We start from the raw sequence: 23,096 nt of genomic DNA on the forward strand, positions 1-23,096 counted from the left end.
CACTCTGATTACTCGGCTTTGGTTTCCTCATTCCCCAAGCAATACATGTTCTTTCATTTCACTCTTTAAATTATTTCTTTCTCTCTTCAATAAAATTATTTAATTATTTTGTATCGAGTATTTATCACTTTAATTTTTAAATTATGATGTATTTGATAGAAATTAAGAGAATTAAAGAAGCAACATTAGGTGAAAAGATAAATGAAAATAATGAAAAAGCAGTCAAATAATATAATAAACATTATTCGGTATCTCTATTTGTGTGGATTTTTCTTTTTAATTTTTATAATTAAAAATATATCGTTTCAGTTATCATATAATATGTCATGTTTATTTCAATTTAGCTTTTATAGTTTGTTGTTATATAGATTAGAAAATAAAGTTTATAAAATTATAAAGATTAAAAAAAAGTATAAGAACAAAAATATAATTTTTTTATTATTAAATTTTTAAATTTTTTTTATAAAACTATAAAAAATAAACGAATAATTAAACTTGTCATCTAACACAATATATATCGTTAATAAACTATTTGGTCCTTACTTCTCTACAAACGTTTTTATTGCTTGTTTGAGGTGAATTTAGAAATAGAGAAGTAGATGAAAAAGAAATGTAAAAAAAACAAAGTTTTGCATTTTTTGAAAAGGGTAAGAAATAGAAGAAGAGGAAAAATATTAGAGGGATATGATGGAGTTATTTTATGGTATTTGTATAAGGGTTATTTTTATAAGGTTATTGCATACACATACTTCACAATGATGAAATATTATCCGCTTTGGGTCTAAGTCCTCACGGTTTTGCTATTAGTTATTACCCAAAAGGCCTCTCTTTTATTGAAATATATTTGTGTTATATAAATTATTATTTATTGTCTTATTTTATCGATGTGAAACTTGTTTGTATCCCAACAAAATCTACATTAAAAGAAATCTCTCCTAAAATGAATAAAATTTAGGTGAAGAAATGGAAAAAATAAATAGCGAGTCTCGTTAAAATTGAAATGATATATTTATCTTTGTATTTTAAACTATATAAACATTTTCTTAAAAATAAAAACAAGTATGTCTTTATAACATGCTCACAATTCTTCCTCTCTTACTTTTTATTTTTTATTTTTTATTTGTCTCAATATAGTTAAACAATTTAAAAACATGTTATTTATTCTTCATTCTCTCCTATAATTGTTTCTATTCTATTTATATCTTCTCAAAATCTTCTATCAATATTCAAACAAATATGCTATATCTAACTCCCTCCACAGTACATACCATATAACGTAAGTTTCATCTTTCAAATACAGACTTGTATTTTTGTTTAATTTTCTCACTCTTTTTATTTTGTTTTATTTGAATAAATAATAATTAGAGGCATGGGTCATGACTCGTGATAAGGACCTTTGGTAATGCAAATATTGTACAAGTAATGTGCAAGTGCTGTATTATTGGTTGGTTGCACGTGATCGGTGAACGTGATCCATGCATGTACAAGTAATGCAAGTATTGTACAGGTAACATTTTAAAACAGAGATTTGAAAAATAAATGGAAAGAAAAGTTGAGAGTTGAGAGAACGCGCACGCTTCTTGTTAAGTTAACACGTGAGAGTGAGGTGTGAGGGGAAGTAGGGAACGGGAACGGGAACCTACCAAAAAAGGGTGGTAATCCTCCCAAATGGAATACTTGAAACAAAACAAATTATTTGTCTTTTCTTCTTTTTAAAAGATAAAGGAAAACAACACAAGTGTCCATTTCACTGTGAAACTTGTGTTCATACTATGTGTATAAACAAAAAATAAAATAAAATAAACACTGGTGCTCATACTTCAAAAAGACAAAAAGCTTGCGCGTATAACTAGAGAAAAAAAAAAATGTATTATTGTGTGCGACTCTCTTCATTTGAATATGAACTAGAAATATTTCACATTTTTTCTATTACGAATTATTTATTGTAACTCAAAAATTTTGGTTAATCGTCCAGATGTAATGAGATTGACAATTGGGATGTGGTAGATTTAATATTTTTGGAACCGTATGATCTTTGAAATAAATTGGTTGTGGACAGTGAATTATGTTATAAGATAGATAACATTAGATATATTACATAATGTATTCTATTTAAAGTCTAAGTCTCTTTGGTGGTAGTGTGACAGATAAAATCCCCTAAATTATCCCTTCATCAAGTCAAATGTTGACGGAAATTGACTAGAGAATTATCAAGTGATAATGATTGGTGAAGTAATGGGAGATGTTGTTAGTAGATGAAAATGAAGATTTACGAACTCATTTGAAGGAAAAGACTCTTTACGTACAAAACTTTTTGTTTTGGAGGTGAGGTTGTGTCTATGTTGAGAAAATGAGTTTAAATTTTTTTGTGAGTTGAGATTATGTAACTATTATATTTATCATTCGTGAAGATCTGCAATATGACTTCTCTCGACATAAGAATGTAGATGTTATTGTTTATATTAGAGAGTTTTTTTGTTTATGATTAACAGGTGTATTGAAAATGTATTTCTAAATAGAGTAATATTTTTACTTATGAATTTAATTTGACTTTTGTTTAATGGAGAGGTTCTTCAAATTTCATTTTGCATGAAATTAATTTATATTTTATGTAATTTTCTTTGTTTGTTTCTATTGTATAAAAATATAGGTATGAAAGAATTGAGATTCTAAAATTAATATTCTTTTAAAAATTGTTTAATTTTAAAAACATACTTTATTTATTAACATTTATATAAATATACTTTCAATTTGTTATGTGTTTATAAAAGTTTGTATTTCTGGTATATTGGTTTTTAAATAAAGAATTAAAAAGACGAGTTTGGTAAGTTTTAATAAGAATAAAAAGTTGTCATCTTTTTATTTTTATAAAAAAAGTTATATTAAAATAAGACACAATTCAATACAAAATCAGAAACAAATATTAAAATTCTTATATTCTAAATGGATAATTTTTTTATTTAATTATATATATATATATATACCGCATTTATCGAAATGATATAAAGGAATTGTAAAAGAAATCTCTTGCATAAAGCAAGCTCAAAATTAGGCTTTTGTCCTGTCTATTCTTTTTTATTTTTTAATCTAAAGGAAGCCTTCGAAGTCCAAGCTGGCAAAAACTTTTCCAACACATCCTTGTTATTTGAAAAATATATTAAATCTTGATTAATTTAAATTATTTAATGGACTAATATAAAAGAAAACTTCTCTGTATTTTTTTACGTATAAAGTTCGAATTAGAAACTTTGGTTAAGAAAATTAAAAATCTCTTATCACTTAAATTAATAGACATTGATCGTTGAATAAGTTTTTAAATTAATTATTGAGTATCATTACATTATAATATAATAATAAATTTAAATTCAATTTGAAAATTATACATTTTTTTATATATTGTATTTGGTGAAAAAAAATTGTACCCTTTTTATAAAAAAAAATATTTATAAAATAACTGTATTTTATTTTTGATTCTTATAAAAAATATTTATTTTTTCATCTTCTAAAATTTAAATAATTATTTTAACCTTTATTATTATTTATTTAACGTTTGATAACGACTTATATATGAAACAAATTATCAAATAATTATCTTAGATGATATTTAATATTTTTTAAGATGTGTAAGATAAATATTATTTTTTAAAACTAACATAAGCATTGGGGATTAAATTTGATTATTTTAGATTTTGAAAATATGAAAATTAAAGGAAAATATTTTATAAAGGTAAAATTTAATGTTTATTTATTGAACAAATATCAAAAGCTAGCGAATAATTTTGAAATTTAAAGATTAAATTATATTTTTGATTTCTCTAATTTTGTCAATTTACAATTTTGGTCATTATATTTTAAAATAGAGATATCTAGTTTCTGTATTTTTTAATTTTAAAATTTTAGTCATACTCTTAATTTGATATTTGTTAATAATTAAATTTTAATATTATTCAGTGACATTTCATCATTTAAGTGATATGATATTTACTAAAATAACATATAGATATAAAAATTGATAAAATAACATATAAACAAACCTTTATTTATATATATTTTTTAATAAGTTATTAATGTTTATTTTATTAAAAAATCTTATATACATGATTTTTTAAATTTTTTTTTGTCTCTAAATGTCATATAATTTTTATGAATAAACGTTAAAATTTAGTTATTAATATATGTCAAATTGATGGAAAGATAAAAATTCATATTTTTAAAATTTAAAATTTAATTTTAAAAATTAAGGATTCAAAATTGTATATTAAAAAAATATAAAGCAACATTTAGCCAATTTTAAAGAGAAAAACTAAGAAAAAAGTTTACAACAACCAATATTAAAACCAATTCATTTTGCGTGTGTTAAAAACATATTTAAATTATCATCAAATTAGTTATAATCATTAAGTTACAATATATGTATATATGTATAATAATAATAATAATAATAAATAAATAAATAAATAAATAAACGTTATCGTTGATATTGTAATTTGCTTCGACAAATAAATAGTTTAACCCATTTCACAAAATAATAAATTAATTTTATTTTTGATATTATATTTTTTCTATACTTTTTTGTTTATTCATCGTTATTTTGATTTTTGATACAACGATTGTACAATTATTTACTTTTATTTTTAAGATAATTATTATAAAAAATTATCATGGATATATTTATACATACACTAACATATACTATGGATAAAAAAAGTACACTATTATATTAAAGACATTTCATGCCTGTTTTAAATTAACTAAAATAAAAATAACCGTTAACAATATCAATAATTTTTGAGGAATTATAATTGTTAGGGCAGTTTTTTATTTATATAATTGGACCGTCCCGGTTGAAGTCCGACTGGCGCTCCCTGCGCGCACAGGACCGACTACAAACCCACGAAACATCCTAGTGGGAAGCCTGCCGAGTCCCAAGGGACTAGGAATCGAGGCGACAGGCTTATCGCCCCATTCTCGACATGTCTACAAGGGTCACATTTCAAGCCTTTCCGCCTTATAGGCTCAAGGCTGGAAGGCTAGTGGACCATCTCGGTCAGAACCCGACTGGTCAACGTGACCCGACCTGACCCCACCATATATAGCAGACTGATTAGAACCTAGGCCGACCCCATCTTTTAGGGGTACTCGGTCTATGACTGACTATTCCCCTCGCGTGAGCCTGGCCGACCCCACATTAATCCCACATGTCTAAGAACCTACTCGGTAAATTACTGACTAGGTCCCCCAAGTGGTCCTAGTCGGTAGGAAGCCGAGCCCTACCCCTGATATCGATACCATCTCGTGGCAAGGGTAAAACCCCACCTTGTTCATCAGTTGTGTACCGTCCAGGTCGAAACCCGACTTGACCTTCTGCTCGGACAATACCCAACCAGGCTGCCCGGTTACAAGCCTTCTCGCCTTACAGGCTCAAGGCTGGAAGGCAAGTGTACTGTCCAGGTCAAAATCCGATTAGGCTTTCTTCTCGGGTATTTCCCGACTAGTGTAATCAGGCCACAAGCCCTCTCGCTTTCTCGACTCAGGGCTGGAAGGCAAGTGTGCCGTCCAGGTCGAAATCCGACCTGCACCTCTATTCGGCAGTAGGGCGACCATGTCTACTCGGCACTAACCCGACCGAGGGGTCAGCACAGACCTAGTCGGTCATGACTCGACTCGACCTGGGGAACTCGATTCCTCTCGCCTATAAGACTAAGGAGACTACTCGGCATTAACCCGACTGGGTCCTCGGCGCGGACCCAGTCGATCAGAACCCGACTAGACTTATCTCCTTTAACCCCGCACCATCAAGATAAGAACGGTTAGGGAAATCCCTTCATTCTCGGGGCCCAAGAGACCCATGAACGACGTACCATAAAACCCAAAACCCTAGAGTTGAGAAGGCAGATTACACTCTGAATGCTCTGGCTTTGAGGTTTGACCTAGGAAAAAACCCTAGTGCACCTTTTGGCCGGAACAATAATAAAATGGTAAAATAAAAAAGAGTAATTTGGAAGAATAATTGTCCAAAAAATGTCAGCATTAAATAAGATATTTTATTTTATTAATAACTAACTAGTGTAAAAGAAATACCTTGTATCTCACCGTATTTTAAAAATTGATAATAAAAATAAAAATAATAGAGTAAACTGTTGAAGAAAATATTTGGAATAAATTAGAGATAATTATAATTTATAAAAGTAAAATAATCTAAAAATCATATACACAGAAATAATGAATCATTTATATATATATATATATATATATATAAGTAAAACACATAATTAAATAATAAAATAATCCTTTTACAGAGTAATTGTAAGATTTTAGTTGATAAATCCTGGTAGTTATTTTAGAGTGAAGGAATTGAATAACAATAAATAAATAATTATTGTTAATATAATAAAATTGGTATATTATGGTTGTTGAAAGAATGCCGTTGAACTGTTGAAGTAGCAACGGGCAGCTTGAAGTTTGATTTTTGAAAGCATGGGGTGACCGTTAAGATGAGAAAGAGAGCAAAACATGCAATGCATATGCAACCATTCTCACTGACACGTGGCAACTACCAAGCAACGGAACAGGCTGGTTGTGACACTGACTCATGCTTCGAGTTCGTGCTTCGTGGGGACATTTTTTGTCCCAACCGTTTCCATTTCCACCAACAACATTGATATGTTTATTTTTTATTTTATACATGTTCATGTAATAATATTTTTAGTTATTTTTTACTTTTAAAGTCAATAACATATTTTGATTTATACATTTTATTTTATTTTTAAATTTTTTATTATTACCTGAAGAATAAATTCTACGATTTTAATATCAACGATTAAAAAAATCACATTTCATATCAAATATAACAATTATAAATAATTGTTAAAGCTTATAGAAATTATGATAATAAGCGGTTATAGAAATTTAAATTAATATTTATAATTAGTGTTACATATACAAGTTTTTTTAATGCATATAGACTCTACAAAACAAAATTGAAACAAATTTTGTCTATAAATATTTCAAAAGTATTTATAGTTAGCGTTACATATACAAGTTTTTATTTTTTCTGCATATAGACTCTACAAAACAAAATTGAAACAAATTTTGCCTATATATATATATATATATATATATTTATCCTTAAATGTGAATACAAATTTTCCAGCAGAAAAAAATGTGAATAAAAAATAATACATAAATAAAATATTATAATATTATGTATAATTATTTAAAAATGATATTTTTTTATATATCTAAAAGATATAATGATCACTAAAAAGTGAAAATTAAAAGCAGTTAAATACCTCAATATTCCTTTTACAATATATTCAAATGTTATTATTACTTCATTTATTTCTATCGTCATTTGGGTTGGTGCTTGTACCATTGATTTTTATATTTTTCTCGTGGAATTTAAGTTTTGTTGTGGTTGGGGCACTAGTTTTTTTCGAAAATTAAAACTAAATAAAAAACATTTAAAAAAAATAATTTGAGAAGTAATTATAAGAACAAAATCATCTTAAAAAATATGTACATAAAATACAATAATCATATTTATTAATAATATAAATATATTATTCTGTCCTAAATTTTTTAATTAGATATCTAAACTAAAAAATTTAATTAATTTTTTTAATATTTTTTTTATAGTTTTTTGTTGTTGTAACTTTGCCCATGTAATTAGAAATTAGTCTTTTGGACAATCATATTAAATTATTATTCGATGTTATCTGTATCAAAAATATTTAATGAAATTTTATAAATTTTAAAACAAATTTTTAACCTCAGACTAAAGTGTAACAAAAACAAAAAGTTAAAAGATATGATTATATTTTTATAGAGATATAATTAAAAATCTCTGAAAAGAATTTAGGAGTCAAATGATATTAAACCAAATATAAATATAGATGGAATGATTCAATACTTTACTTAGAGTCAAAAATAATAAATTCCTTTTACCATTTGGATTTTGGAATAACAAATATTAATTAATTGAATAAATTAATGTATTCATATTTTTTACACCATAAAAACACAATTTATGTATTAATTAAAATTAAAACTCAAGAGTTTTTTTAACTGAATTAAAACCTAAGACTAGTCATCGAAGAATGGATACTGTCATTTACATCTGAACATTGTATTCCGGATTCATCCAAAAACCCCCAAGTTTACTGCGCTTGTATTTTCAGTATAAAAGTTGTTTAAAATAAATTTATAAATAAGAAAAACAATTAAGGTTCAATTGATAGGAAGGAAATAATGTGGAAATAAATGAGAAAAAATAACAAAAATGAAAATACAGTAAAATTATACTAAAATGTATAAATAAACTCTAACAGTTTAAGGGGTTAGATAGGAGAAAAAGATTAGGAAAAGTACAAAAATGGAAAGATTTATTTAGTTAAAAAATTTAAGGAAGTGAAATAACGTATAATTCAAATTAGTAAAAAAGTTATATTTATTATAATAACATGTGTAATTTCGGAGGAGTGAGGTCTATTTTTTTCTTTTAAAATAATGAACCTTCAACAAACATACTAACTTACCTACCAAAGCCAATGCAATGCAATGCAATTTAGGTTTAAATAAAAAAACAAAAAAAAAAACAGCTTTTTCGACCCTCGTAATCTATGAATAAATACACACTGTTCTGAGCTCATGAAAGTTAATTATTATTACTGCATCCCGAAAAATGACAACAGTGACTAATTTTAAATTTTTCTCAACCTTTCTTAACATGCATGCCTGATTAAGTACTTGTATTTTCAAATTAAAAAAAAATCATTTGAGAACGTTTCAGGGCTCAAGAACACCACGCCGTTTATACAAAAGCTGTTAACAATAATTTGTATGTTTATTTATTCGTTTTTGCTGCATGCAACTAAACAACAATATTTGTGACCATGTTTAATGTTAAATTATCATATGGAGTCAAAGCTTACAAGAATCCGAAGGAACAATGTTTTTTTTTTTTTTTTTTTTATATTCCTCAGATTTTTTTACTTACATTATTTTATGAAGGCATTTTAATAATCCACAATAGTTTGATTTTTTTTAATGATATATTTGAAAGTCTTATTAAAAAAGTAAAAAAAATAAAAAATTAAAGAATTAGTAAACAAATAATATTATTATAGTATATATTTTGATGGAAGAATAAATGAAGTGGAGCAATATGCATTAGGAAAAAGGGCCAGGTATGCAACAGGCTGTGAATGAGTAGTGTAAAATGTGTGAAAAAAAATGATTAGAATGAAGTAATGATGATTATGATGAGTTAATTAAGTATAATAGAGGAATGATATATTTATAAAAATAAAAAAGGGAGAAGAGAAGAAGAGAGGGAGAAGAGAGAAGAGAGAAGAAAGAGAGGTTGGAGAAGGCGAAAGGCAAAGAAAGGGGATTTGAAAAGTGGTGAAAATAAATCAGAGAGAGGGCTTAACATCGTTCTCTCTCTTTCGCTCTGTTTCTTCGTTGCCACTGAAACCCTACCGTTGTTTTGTTTCGCTATGGCTTTCTTCTGCTTCCCTCACACGCAATCATTCCGGCGACACTGAACTTGCGCCGCCGGGAATGGCCGATGAGTCGCCGCCGGATAGCACTCTCTTGAATTTAGCTAAGCTAGGGTTTCAGTTGGACGATCGGACTCGGAGATCTCTCGCGTCTTAACTCTAAACTAATTAACCGGTTTTGTTTTCTTAAGAAAAGAGGAAAACGACGTAACCGTCCGGCGAAAGCGGGAACCGTTACCGGCTGGCGGATCCCTGATTTTCGTTTGGATTGCGGCGATGGCGAGGGGAGGGCAGTGCTTGGACAAGGTTCGGAGGTTCGTTAGGACGGTTTTCTTCGTGGCGGCATTGGTGGCGTCGCTGCTCGTGACGTCGCTGCCGGTGCTCGTGGCGGTGGTCGACGTGCTCGTCCCTTGCGTACTCGTCTCCAGCTTCACGTGCGTCAAGTGCTACGGCTTCAAGGAGCATTTGCGTCGTTACGCTTTCAAGAGCTCCTTGACGGACATTCCTCTCGTTTCGGTCATAAGATCCTTCATCATTATCTGTATGATCCGTTGTTCTCCATTTCTAGCTTCTCTTTCGCTTTTTTTTACTCGCATTATGTTACGACGTGGAGTCCTTCGTTCGTTGTGCTTCTAATTTCGTTTTTCTCGTCTTTTTCATGAGGTTGAAGGCCGAGGATATGTTGCTTAATTTGTTTACCGAGCCATTTGTTCTTCCTTTAGTTCTATATTTCTGTTTTAGATTGTTCTTTGAAATCAGATTGTGTTTCAACGGAGACAAAAAGCACGTTATATTTTTTTGCTTAAAATTTAAAGCAGAACTAACTCCTTTCTTGGAGTTTATTAACAGAAAGATTTCTTATTATTTTCTCAATTTGTGTTCTGTATAATGCAGAATATCTGTATGAGGATTAAACAGCAGTAGTTGGAACGTTTCTTCATGTTGTTTTATGTGTATATAGATGAAGGTTTGGTTCTAATATTGGGCTTTTTTCTTGTTTAAATGAATGCAGGTGTTTATTCGATTTGTGATGGCCCAGCTCTTTCACATGGTCCTTACCTTGGAACTGTGACTCTGTCCTCCTTTATCTCAATTGTTCTTCTTTCAGTCAAAGCCTGTGTTTTCACCGTAAATTCCCAGATTGAAGCAGAAGCTACGGTTTCCCCTACAAGGCAGAGACTCCATTTGAAGAAGTCATGGGGAATGCCTGTCTTATTTCTCTCGTCAGTTGTGTTTGCTCTTGGCCATATGGTGGTTGCTTACAGAACCAGCTGCAGAGCAAGGAGGAAGCTAATGTTTCATCGAGCGGACCACGAAGCGGTAAGTTGTTGTTCCAGCCTCATAATAACATCTCTGTATTGTTGTTAATGTGATGTTTCGTTTAATTCTTTGGAGTTAGGTGATGTCAATATTTTCCTCCTGCTTGAAAGAAAGTTTCTGAATTCATGAAAGCTTAAATTGGTTAGTTGTAATTACTTTGATGACACATGCTGAAAAAAATATTTGTTGGTTTCTGTCTATTAAGCAGGTACTTTCATGCAAAAATGTTTTCTCTGGCTATCAGAAGGTCCCTCGGTCTCCTGTTCCCTCTGAGGGGAGAACACCAAAGAGCGACAGTGAAATGAAACGGAGGCCTTTTGGAACAGCTCGTGATGAAGAACTGCCGATCAGATTACTTGCAGACTCGGAGAGCTTATTCATCACCTGCCAAGGTCTTATTCTCCATTACAAGCTCAGCCTGCCTGGTTCACCTCCACTTCACATGTCCTCAACATTTTGCCGCACTTCATCAATGTCTGGGGGTTTATCAAAGTTTAATAGGAACTTGACGTGTGTATCTCCAAAAATGCATCGGCAACTCTACAGGAGCTATAGCAATCAATTCCATGGCTCATCTTTATATGCTCCTCTTTTAGATGGTCCATTAACCTCTCCCCATCTCACTGAACATATCCCTGTTTTGCATCTAGATGAAATTGTTGAAGATGAGGAAACATTTAAATTAGAGTCTTTGTCTTTGGAGCAAAATTTAGAGGACACTGGCCAAGTAGGTATTGTTTTAATACATGGGTTTGGTGGAGGTGTCTTTTCTTGGCGACATGTAATGGGACCTCTAGCTCGGCAGAGTAATTGCACAGTTGCTGCATTCGATAGGCCTGGCTGGGGATTGACTTCAAGACTGAGTCGGGAGGATTGGGAGAAAAATGATCTGCCTAATCCTTACAAACTTGAAAGTCAGGTGATTACTATGAATCCTTAGTTTGAGCTTTTGTAGAATTCATTCAATATTTTATTGTTTCTAGTCTTGAATCAATATAAGAGGAGAAGCCGGCCTAAAAGACTAAGGGTATGTTTGGTTTACTGTTTGGCCTCTTTCAATTTACGTTTTGCCAGTAAACTCACCTTAGTTATATGTTTGGTTTCCCCAAAAATACGTTAGCACACTTATTTTGATCCGGAACCAAATATCAATTAAAAGCAATACTAAGAATGCGTTTTCAAAATGAAATCTATTCAAACTTAAATCAATTGACAGTCTTTGCTATGTTAAATTCCATAGTGTTTAGTTTTTGATCTGGGTTTTATTTGAAATCACATATTTGATAGACTTGTGTGTTTCCAGGTAGATCTGCTTTTGTCTTTCTGTTCTGAGATTGGATTTTCTTCCGTTGTGCTTATTGGTCATGATGATGGAGGGCTGCTTGCTCTGATGGCTGCACAGAGAGTTCAAACATCAATGAATTCTTTCAATGTGAGTAGTTCTTCCTGCCTTCTTACACTAAGTAGATATCTTAATCAGTACGATTAGCTGCCTTGTGCAGCTGGGCTTTTATCTAGACCTGTAAAGCATGACTAATCAACTACAGAAGTTAGTTGATGTGTATTGTAATTGTAAATTTGTAATGTAATATCAGAGATTCCTTTAAATTTTCCATCCAAAAAACATGAGGTCAAGAAATTAAGCAATAGGATATTATTTTCACATACATTGGTCATGTTACTCACATTCCATAAAATTATCTGATGCAATCTTATAGTTAATGTTTAAGGTTATATTTTTGTGGCTAATGTGCATTTCACATTTGATTAAGTTGTTAGGCCTGTTTTGTGTCATTCAGGTTACAGTGAAAGGGGTTGTATTATTGAATGTTAGCTTGTCAAGGGAAGTAGTTCCTTCCTTTGCTAGAATCCTTCTTCATACTTCACTAGGAAAGAAGCATTTGGTTCGTCCACTACTAAGAACGGAGATAACCCATGTGGTGAACCGGCGATCATGGTATGATGCTACAAATTTGACAACAGAAGTTTTGACACTCTATAAGGTGTGTTTGTACATTCTGGGTGTTTGTTTCTTGTGCTTTTGTTATCACTTCTGGAGAAAAATTTTATTGACTTGTTTTATTCGTGACTGTTTTTCATATGTTTAGGCTCCACTATATGTAGAAGGATGGGATGAAGCACTTCACGAGATTGGTAAACTGTCATCTGAAACCATCCTTACATCGAAGGATGCAGACTCATTGCTACAAGCTGTAAAAGACATACCAGTGTTGGTCATAGCTGGTGCCGAAGATTCACTCGTCTCAATGAAATATTGTCAAGCAATGGCTTCCAAATTTGTAAATTCTGTAAGTATTCAAGTTTCTGTCTGTTCATTTATGATCCGCAATTTGGGAATGATAAAGTAAGGGTGTGTTCAAGTAGAGAAGTGGAAAACGGAATGTGAAAGACACTTTTTTCTCATTACCATTTTTTCTATTTTTTTTTTCTTTCACTCTTTTGATTTCCATAGCACATTTATAATGACATATGATTACTTCCTTTTCAAAGTTTGCTCATATCTTGCGCATTTCCCGTGCAGAGACTGGTTGCTATATCCGGATGTGGCCATCTACCCCATGAGGAGTGTCCAAAGGCGTTGCTTGCGGCTATATCACCTTTCATTAATAAACACTTCTCTGTATATAACTAGCAAAGCCAATAGGTCAATCTACTATATTTTAGGCGCTTGTTTTCCTTCCTTCTCCTGTCCTTTTCTTGGCATCCTCTCTTTCTTTTCTTTCCAACAAATATTACTTCCAAGAGAAAGAGATCAAAAGGCATCGTCTTTTTCTCTTGGGTGTTTTTGATGTGCCAGCTTTAGGTGTTTTAAATTGTATCATCCCTACCCATTTTCTCTTTTAACTTTCTATATTTATGATCATTTGAGCTGCTTGTCATTTCCCACTAAAAGAACGCGGGATGATGAGCAGACATTACATCTGTAAATTTGATTTATCTTCAGGTTCATAATGAATATAATGTAGCGTGTTGTTTGTTAAGTTGCTGAACACCATTAATTTATAACTCTGACCTTTTAAAGGATGGACTTTAATTAAAACAACTTATGATTATAATTGTTTTTATTTTTTTAATTTAGACCAAGGACAAGCCCCTGTTGGTTTAAAGTAATACATCCAGTCATGATTCCATTTATAAGATAAGATCAAATCTCTTCATTCTTGATTAAGAAGCACAAATATCAAATTATTTGATCTAATGATTTTTAAGAAATATTTTTTTAATCAGGTTTAATTAGATATTTTTTTAATCTTAAGTTAGTTAATTCGTTTAATCCATCAATACATAGTAGGTTGGGATAAATTCTTTTATTATAAGCTCTCCTAAAAGTGAGTCAAGTTGTGTTGACTTACCTTGAATAACCTGTAGGTTAGATCAAGTTAGGTCAGATGATTCACTTTCATAACTCTAATTTTACTTGATTAAAATATTTGTTACAATTAATTAATTGTTGTAGTTAATTAATTAAATAGGTAGTGTTAATCAATTAATTGTGTATTGTGTGTACTCATCATCATTATATTTCATTTCAATCGATTGAAATTACAAAATAATTGATTGAATATTTTTGATGTATGAATCATATTTATCATTTTAATTAGTTGAACTTATTAAGTAATTATAATTATTTTGAAGTGTATTCACGTCAATGTAATCCATTGAAACTTATAAATTAATAGTTGAATTATTTCAATACTTCTGAATTATTTTAAAATACGTTTTTGACTAACAAATTATGTTTTAGGGGTAAAAATATAATATATCTATTCATTTTATTTCTTTTTCTCTCTTTTCATTCGAATCAAATAATTTCTTGACACTATTTTTCTTTTATCTCCATTTTATTTTTTTAAAATTAAATAATTCAAAATTGTACTCTATTTCTTCCTTATTTATTTCTTTTCTAAATTTTCATCCCTCATTTCTTTGCTTCCTACCAAATAGTGATGTGTTATTCATGAATTGATAAAAATGTTCTATCACACCAGCAAACAATAATTTGAAAAAACATTTAATTTGTTATCATTTTTTTTTAAATAAAGCGCAAATGTGTGAGTTGTAGATTCCTAATATCGAGTTCAATTCATACATATAAGAAAACTAAGTGTATACTACATTTTGTATCACACATAACAGTTTTTTTCTTTGAAATTTCATAAAAATATATAAAATAAAAAAAAATGACATAGCATAAAAAAAACAAATTTGACTAACGTTTTCTAATGTTAACCACTCAACTTTAATAAATTATTTTATAACAACCTTAAATTATGTTTATAGAAGGATTTCACATTACTTATAGTGTGTTTATAGCTGCGTTATTTATGCATGTTTTCTCGTATTTCTACATCAATAAACACGTGAGACACAAAAACCTGTGACAATAACTCTGATTTTGTGATTCCAAACAAGTGCTTAGTATTATTGGGTAAATGACAAATTGACAACAACATATTCCTAGTTGGAATTTTCAGTCTCTCATGTCCTATTCGCCTTCTATTTCAAATGTATAGACATCTACTTCTTGATATCAAGGTTTTAAGTCAAAGACGGATTTTACATGATCTTTAAGGTCACTCAAACATATCGTAAGGCCTGAAATAAATAATAAAGTGAGAATTTTAAAAAGAAATAATAATATTTTTAATAAAAAATAGAAATATTTTGGATATAAATATTAAAAAAATATTTTATTTATATATCTTTTAAAGTTAAACCTTTTAGAATGAGTTTTTAAAAATATAAAAAGTGAGTTTCGAGTTATAAATTAAAAAAATATATAAATATTAAAATAAAATAATTTTTTTAGAAGAACTTAAAAAAAAATTCTTATTGACTTTATACTTATACTGTCTTCCTTATTTAGGTAATTAAGGTTTATAATCCATATTTGTATTTTTCTTAAATATTTTCATATTTAAGTCTGATGCCTTTGGTGAAAAGTCTTTTTTGCTATAATGGGTGTCACAACTTGTAAATCATGTTCTATCGTCTCAACTTTGTATTACAGATTTTCTTAAGGAAAGAATGTTGAATTTCAAAGGTGGAATTTATTTAAAATACAGAATCAAATTAAGAAAGAAAAATAAATGAAGCATTTCATCAAAACATAGAATAGTAATAAAATTGGTTGTAACTAAAATTATGAGGTAGTAGTAGTGGGTAAGAAAAAATTGGAGAAGTGGAATGGAAACGCGAGAATCGCGTGAACGAAGTGCATTGTTATAGCCTACTCTGCTCATGCTCTGCATGCCTACTCTTAGTTGTACGGATGAAACGATGTCGTTTCAGTAACCAAACCCATGCCACCTTTCATTTCACAAATCACAAATCACAAATCACAAATCACAAACTCAAAACCCACACTCTCAGTCTCATCTTTTTCTTCTTCTTCATTGCATTGCATATTTGCATAAAGCCTTCCAATCACAACTTGTAGCTTCTTTCCTCACTCAGGTAATGAACCTTTTATTAACTCTTCATCTTCTTTCTTTGCTTTGCATTTCACACTTTCAAATGATGTGTTTTATTTATTTGTTCAGCCGCAGCATCATGTCACCGCCATTAGAGGCGAACGTTGGAGAATCCCTGGGTTTTAAGTGGGGCACTAAGATGGGTGTTGATGTGAAAAACAAAGACATACAGTACTACGAGTCATTTGTGTTGGAGGGTGTCGAGTATTTTCTCTATGATTGTGTCTACATGCAGACTACAGGGTTCCTTGAAACTTCCATCGCCAAGCTTCTTAAGATATATGAGAGGCCAACTCGGGAAAAGGTGGTCAGAGTTGTGTGGTATTTTCGTCCCGTTGAAATTCGGAATTACTTGGCACAGTATCAGCCACGTTGGGATGAGTTGTTTTTGGCTTCCGGCGAGGGCCACAAAGGTGCTGCCAATGACGTTGCTCTGGTAATTTTATTCTTTCATTGCTTGAATTAATGATATATTGATATTATTGTCTCTACTTGTTGATCATGTGCGGTGTTAATTGTTTATCAAGTTGTCATTAAAGATTGAGGAGTGTGAAGGTATATTTTGGACAAATCGTTGTGGTTAAATGTGGGGTTTAAGTGGTTTCAATGTTTGGATCATCACAGTCTGACTGCATGAAATGATGAGCTCATCTCTCTAAAGTTGACGCGTATGGGGCCCTGTTTGGGTAAACTTTTCAATTGGACAAGAATAAAATGAATTGAGCTTCTTTCATAATTAGTTAATATTAATACGAAAGTTAAAGTCGGCTTTTGGAGAAGCTAAATAAGAGAGCTTCTATAAAGGTGTATTTAAGTTGATTTTGGGCTTGTATGACTATGGATACAAGTTTAGAAGTGCTTTTGAGACACGGATAAGTTTTCAAAAACTCTTCTAACTTATGTCCAATTAGGCTCTTAAACTTGTGAGAGGAACTTCATTCACTTTACTTTCTTATTGTCTTCTATTTCTATCTTGTAAGTGCTTATCTTATTGAGAAGTTTATTAAATCAAGGCCTTAGTTTATTTTGGTAGGTTGAAAATGGTCTTTCTGCACTATGACTTGGTTGGTTATGATTTTTGCAAGGCTACTAAACTAAAAGTGTTATGATATGGGGAACTAGAGTACTATACATCATTTCTTCAACTGAAAGCTGAGGATTGCAAAGATGCTTGTCAAGAATACATCGACTCATGATAGATATAATGCCATTTTAAAGGAACTTGAGAGGGAAATAAAAGCAATAAAAGCAGGTGCCTTGGCCTGCAGTCATGCTAATACTAGACTCCCCTTTGAAGTTTTGAAATGGTTATTATTTTGATTTGCTTTATTGCACTATTATAAACCACACAATGTTATCTTATTGAAGACATGCATATATTCTTTCTTATTGGCTTGCATTTAGATGGCTGGATCAAGATGTCATTTAAGTTGTATATTGTACCTAACAAGTTTTGAGTTTCCTGAATTGGGAAATTCTGACATTATCATTTTCGGAAGAGCCAATGTGTCTTTTTTGCTCTACATGGTACTTTTGTAGTATGTAACTTTGATATAGTTGAAAATTGAGTGTTTGTGTTTGTTGATGCTATTACCTACTAAATTTTGTTTTTAGGAATCAATTCTTGGAAAATGCAAAATTGTTTGCACTTCCAAGGACGAGAGAAATCCTAAGCCATTGGATACGGACTTAAAGAAGGCAGACTACTTTTTCAAATGTACTTTTGATGTTGCAAGTCGTGTAATCATGGATAAATTTCCTAAAGAGATTGATGGAGTTAAAGGTCATTATCTGTGTCTTGTATTTCGTTACCAGCTATCTTCATTAAAATTGAACTATATGACATAGAAGCTATTTAACCTGTTGTTCTGGAGCAATTACTATTTTTTTCCCCTCTAATATAGCAGCCTTTAGTTGCCTTAAATTAGCATTACGAATTTACCACTCACGTCAGCTCACTGTATTTCTGTTCTACAGTGGAGCAGTTCTTCAACAAGAATGGGGATGAAAAAACAAGTAGCCATCTGCATGTTGGGACAAATATGAGACCCAAAGTTGTAATTAAGACTAGGACTGATCCTTGTATTATCTCACATTGTCAAGTTAGTGATAAAGCTGAAATGAGAACTTCTGTGAATGTTTTGCCAAAGCAATCACCAGATTATTTTCCAAATAAAAAGAGGAAGATTGTAGAAGAGAAGCCAACCATTGGTCGAAGTAGCCAAGTCCTTAATGAAGAGGAAATTGATGAGAAGAAGGTAGAGCTTAGACAGGATGAAAGAGTCAAAACATACAATAAAGTCATTGAAGTAATGAAAAGGCCAGATGCAGTAAGTCTCTAAAATTTTATGTTGGTTGTCATCCACTCATTTTAAGTTTTCTTAGAAGACTAATCCTAGATGAGGTCAACGAATCAAATAAGCTATAAGCTACCTACTTGTTTGGTGTTTTGAGTAAATTAACCTTACAAATATTGTAGAAATATGAAAGGTTCATCATCATCATCATTATATATTCATGATTTGAAGCTCTTTTTCCTTGTCTATTCTTTGACTACAACGATAGGGTCCTTCATCATCCACTCCTTTAAATTTAGAATGTCCTTTTTCACTGGATATAAATAATTTAATTTGAGAACCTGACTTCTGCAGCAAGATAAAGGGATTGAGAACTTTGATATAAAAAAAAAGTACTCATGAGCTGTTACATGTAGACGTGGTTTCATATGACTCCAGTCAGTCACAATTCTAATCCTTTGCCAACCCTTGATTTCATTGTTGCAGGAAAAAAGAAAGTGGTTTAAGAAAATGGTGAGTTTTTATTTCTTTATATTTATTGTAAATTCACGGTTTAAGTTTTGATCATTTTCAAGGTTTGGGTTTATCTAAAAAATAGTCATTTGGATAATAGAGAAATAGTGAAAATAATGCAAGTTTTTATGCTGAAGGTTCTTTACTTTTTCAGAACTTCCACACCTTATACTCTGGGATCTAAACTGGTTTGTTTTATACTTTTATCTTTAATTTTTTTTATGTAGCATCTAAAACTATAGAGTTCTCTTAGCTTTTGAATTTAATTTTTATTTTTTTTGCATACCGATGATTTCTTCTCTTTTTAGTGATTAAAGTACTGAAATTATAGCAGGCAGACTATGTTTGCCTTTACTTACATTTATCTGTATTATCTGATCTGATGTGAAAAGAACTCGCTTGACAAATAAATTTTAAAAAATGACTTTACACACGCCCTAACAAGTAACATCAATGATATATGACTATGACTTAAATTATCTGCCAAACTTTAGTTAGTTTTTAAACATTTGCTCTTTTACCTGCTGCTAAAGAATCTTTTTATAATCTTGATTTTTCCTTGAAATTCTTAGGCTGTTTGATAGTTAAGAATTCCAGATATATTAGCCAAGAGAAATTAATTTTCCATGTGAACTGCTAGTATAAATTTTGTGGTTTCCCTCTTCCACTAAATTTTTTTTGTTGGTTTATCACATTTAGGCCATTCTCCTATCAAGTCATTTTTTTTTCAGTAAATCTTAAATAAGATCCTTTTAACTTTGAGTGGTCAGTCTATATCCTTGTGATGTTGATTGAAAACTTGCCGAATTATTTGTATGCCATAATTTTCACTTACCTGAATAAAGTCAATTGAACAAATTGTAGATGTCACTCTATAACAATTGCATGTGGTTATTTTTAAATGTTTTTTTGGTTGGTTTGGCGCACATGATGCTTGCCTAGGTTGGCTTAAAATAAGCTATGATAATCTTAAAATATGATCAAACAATTCTGTTTTTGATCTGATACAAAATAAGTGTACTTTGTAACGGAACAGAATGAATGAAGTTTCCTGGTTTAATCATTGTTAAGATTCCTATTCTTATCTGCTATCATAAGGATATAATATTGTTATGCTTGATTTCTTGTTAACAATTTCCTTTGTAGCCTTGGGATGATAGACTGCAGAGAGCTCAAGAGTTGAATACCCTAGTTTTATTGAATAATCTGGATCCATCCTATACGTCATCTGAAGTAGAGGTATAAGGGATCCAACTTTTCAAATTCTCTAGTTGCTTGTTTACTTTCTACTTCTAGTTTCTACTGAACAGAGCTTGTTTATATTCTACTTGCATTGAGATGATACTATGCCATGGTAAACAAACTGTTCAATCATTTTTGCTTTCTACTTTATTTTTATATTGAACTTTTAAAGATTACAAACCCTCTAAGATTATGACCAGCTTTATGGAAATTTCAACATAAGCAGAGACATGAACAGTTGTTGAATTGTTATACCATGTGACAATTGAAAAGTGAAACTTTTCTATTAGTTGAAGCTTATATAATATATGTGCTTATATAGGTCTAAAAGTACTCTTGACATAGTTGAAAGGACAAAACTTTGATCAGGTTCCTTACCCTTACCCTTGACATATTTAAAATATCCTGTATGTTGTGTGCGGATGTGCTATATGTGGCTTGACAATTAAGTAATTGAAACTTACATGGATGTGTTGGGACAATCAGTTGTCAAATGAGTTATTCTTCCCAAGAGAAAGTTTAGGTTTAGATCTTAAATTAATCTGCTGTGAATCATGGTATTGTTTCTTAATTTCTTTTTCCTCAAATTCTTTTTCAGGATCTTGTTTGGTGTGCTCTCAAAGCAAAGGTTGAGGCAAGGATGATAGAATGGAGACCAACTTCCAATACTTACTATGGTCTTTACATATTTACCTTGAAAATCAACAAATAATCCCATTTTAATTTTTTTGTGGCTCTTCCATTGGCATGATGAGAAATATCAATTCAGTAGTACATAATAAGTGTCAGAGACTTTTAGATTCTCCATTGATTGTGTTTCCTCATCTGCCAACAGGTAGAGCATTGGTTATTTTTAAAACAAAAGACGCAGCTGAAACTGCAATATCCGAGTTGAACAAGAGATGCCTTACTCTTGGGGAAGGGAGGTATTGCATCTGTTACCTTGTTTTCATGTTGAATTTCTCTTCTAACTTTATGAATTTGTTTCAGTGATAATCTGTTCTGTTGAAGAACTTGGATGACATCTAAGTGATCTAGCACCCCTACCTCCTGAAAAGATTATATTATGAAGTTGAATATCTAGGCAGTAGGGAAACTCCTAGTTGCAGTATAGTTACTAGTTAATCAACCATGAAAGGTGCTTCGTGTATGTACTTGAATGTTTTTGCAAATTATTGGTAGTAAAGATGCAAACTAATATTGAGCTGTCATCCTAAAGGTTTAAGCTTGTAGCTGAATGGCTTTAATATTCAATTAGTGCCATAATCATTGTTTCCAGGTCAGACAGTTAATTTGGTAGATGCAAACCACATAATAGATTCTAATTCGTTGATATACTAATGGTAAAACTCCAGATATGAAAGTCTCCATAGAATAATGGGTAAGTTTATATTTCTTTACAATGGTTTGACAAATAAAAACAAAAACAGGGATTTTGCTCCAAAAGTTGAACCTCGCAATATTCTGTATTTAATCATGGGGTAAGGAATAAATAACGCAAACCATGTGTTTTCTTATTTTTTGCCGGTACCATTTGTTATTACAATGGAAGGAAAGAAATATCTTTGACATTGTATGTATTCGATTTTTTGAAGCATTTTAAATTTTGCAGGATTGTCAGTGCCATGAAGGGAACTCTAAGTGAGCCTGCCAAGAAAAGAAATTTTACTGGCCATTTGGTCATTGACAGAGCTGCGCGTCATAAGCAAAGCCAGGAGATGGTAGCCTAATTCCTTGGTTTATTTTACCTCCCTCCCACATATTAGAAAATATGATTGACATTGTGTTTTATGCTTTTTAAAGAGAAATGCAGTATCAACATCGCATTGTTCCCAGCCCAATACAATTGAGTTCGAGATGGCCATTGAATGGAAACTGCAATATGAGAAGTTCAATGCATGCTGGAATGCACTACATCAGGTGGGGAGCATTGTGATAAATTATTTCTTGTGTCTAGGTTGGACTGTTTAACTTAATTTGTTTGCCTTGCAGAGACAAAGGAAGGAGATACAGCGTGTGAAGAGTAAACTTAAAATGGATAGGATTTTTTCTGATGTCTCATTGTCAAATCCTCCTTGACGAAGAATTTTATTTTTCTAATGTTTTGACTTTTTTAGCAATCCAACATGATTTTGAGGGGGGGCATGTTGAGGTTTTGTTTCCCCAGGTACAAGGAAATTTTAGGTAGGCTAGATTCACTTCCGCCCTGTTTTGTAGGGGAATATGGGTCAACCTATGTGGTATTTGCACTCAAACGTTTCATCTGGGTTTAGTTAATACATTGTATTTTGAAAATTTTGGGTGTAAAATTGTGCATATTTTTCTTAATACAATTGTAGAAACGATCCTTTTCTAGCATCAGTTTCTTGTCCTTTGTTTGGGAGGCAAAAAAACACTATGAATTGGTTGAATCAATATATCTGAAAAGATTAGGAGCGGATAGAAATCATATTAAAAATTGTTAATCCTTACAAATTACTTGGTATATGACATATTACTCATACACGAGGATATGAGTGTAGAAGATTTACCTGATAGTTAGCTTAACCTCTGGTCTAATCTTCGAACTGCTGATGCAGCCGCCATCTTGTCCTTTCACCACCTTCCTAAGCCACTGTGCGTCTATGCCCACATTTGTCACAGGTGCTTATTTGAGCCCTCAATGGGCCTGCCTAGTATAATGTGAGTCAGCCCAGCATTAATGCCCAACTGATCATTGAACAGGA

The 23,096-nt window shown here is 31.1% G+C and overlaps 2 protein-coding genes and 1 long non-coding RNA gene across 7 annotated transcripts; 2 read left to right on the plus strand and 1 right to left on the minus strand.

The window, feature by feature from the left end:
* The first annotated feature begins 9,282 nt into the window (after positions 1-9,282).
* On the plus strand, positions 9,283-13,825 carry LOC109805920 (uncharacterized). The gene is made up of 7 exons (XM_020368208.3): positions 9,283-10,044; positions 10,516-10,823; positions 11,032-11,742; positions 12,127-12,255; positions 12,623-12,826; positions 12,932-13,132; positions 13,366-13,825. The coding sequence occupies exons 1-7, from the start codon at positions 9,780-9,782 to the stop codon at positions 13,474-13,476; spliced, it is 1,929 nt and encodes a 642-aa protein (XP_020223797.1). The 5' UTR covers positions 9,283-9,779; the 3' UTR covers positions 13,477-13,825.
* LOC145952823 (uncharacterized) lies at positions 11,999-23,096 on the minus strand. 3 transcript variants are annotated; one of them, XR_014430312.1, is made up of 4 exons: positions 22,902-23,073; positions 21,313-21,420; positions 21,064-21,195; positions 18,599-18,963 (listed from the first exon to the last, which is right to left on the minus strand). It is a non-coding gene; the product is annotated as an uncharacterized LOC145952823 (long non-coding RNA). The 3 variants fall into 3 exon arrangements; XR_014430311.1 differs by lacking the exon at positions 18,599-18,963 and having other exon boundaries at positions 21,012-21,195; positions 22,902-23,062; XR_014430313.1 differs by lacking the exons at positions 18,599-18,963; positions 21,064-21,195; positions 21,313-21,420 and adding an exon at positions 11,999-12,356 and having other exon boundaries at positions 22,902-23,096.
* On the plus strand, positions 15,875-22,729 carry LOC109805921 (protein ANTI-SILENCING 1). Of its 3 annotated transcripts, XM_020368210.3 has the most exons (11): positions 15,875-16,301; positions 16,388-16,754; positions 17,933-18,101; positions 18,296-18,648; positions 19,102-19,128; positions 20,275-20,367; positions 20,969-21,047; positions 21,206-21,296; positions 21,983-22,091; positions 22,174-22,290; positions 22,363-22,729. In XM_020368210.3, the coding sequence occupies exons 2-11, from the start codon at positions 16,398-16,400 to the stop codon at positions 22,447-22,449; spliced, it is 1,482 nt and encodes a 493-aa protein (XP_020223799.1). In that variant the 5' UTR covers positions 15,875-16,301; positions 16,388-16,397; the 3' UTR covers positions 22,450-22,729. The 3 variants fall into 3 exon arrangements, with proteins under 3 accessions (XP_020223799.1, XP_082921969.1, XP_082921970.1); XM_083065843.1 differs by having other exon boundaries at positions 15,875-16,754; XM_083065844.1 differs by having other exon boundaries at positions 15,875-16,754; positions 22,174-22,729.

Source organism: Cajanus cajan, chromosome 10 (assembly GCF_000230855.2).
Source record: "Cajanus cajan strain Asha chromosome 10, NIPB_CcT2T_4, whole genome shotgun sequence".
Taxonomy (NCBI): Eukaryota; Viridiplantae; Streptophyta; class Magnoliopsida; order Fabales; family Fabaceae; genus Cajanus; species Cajanus cajan.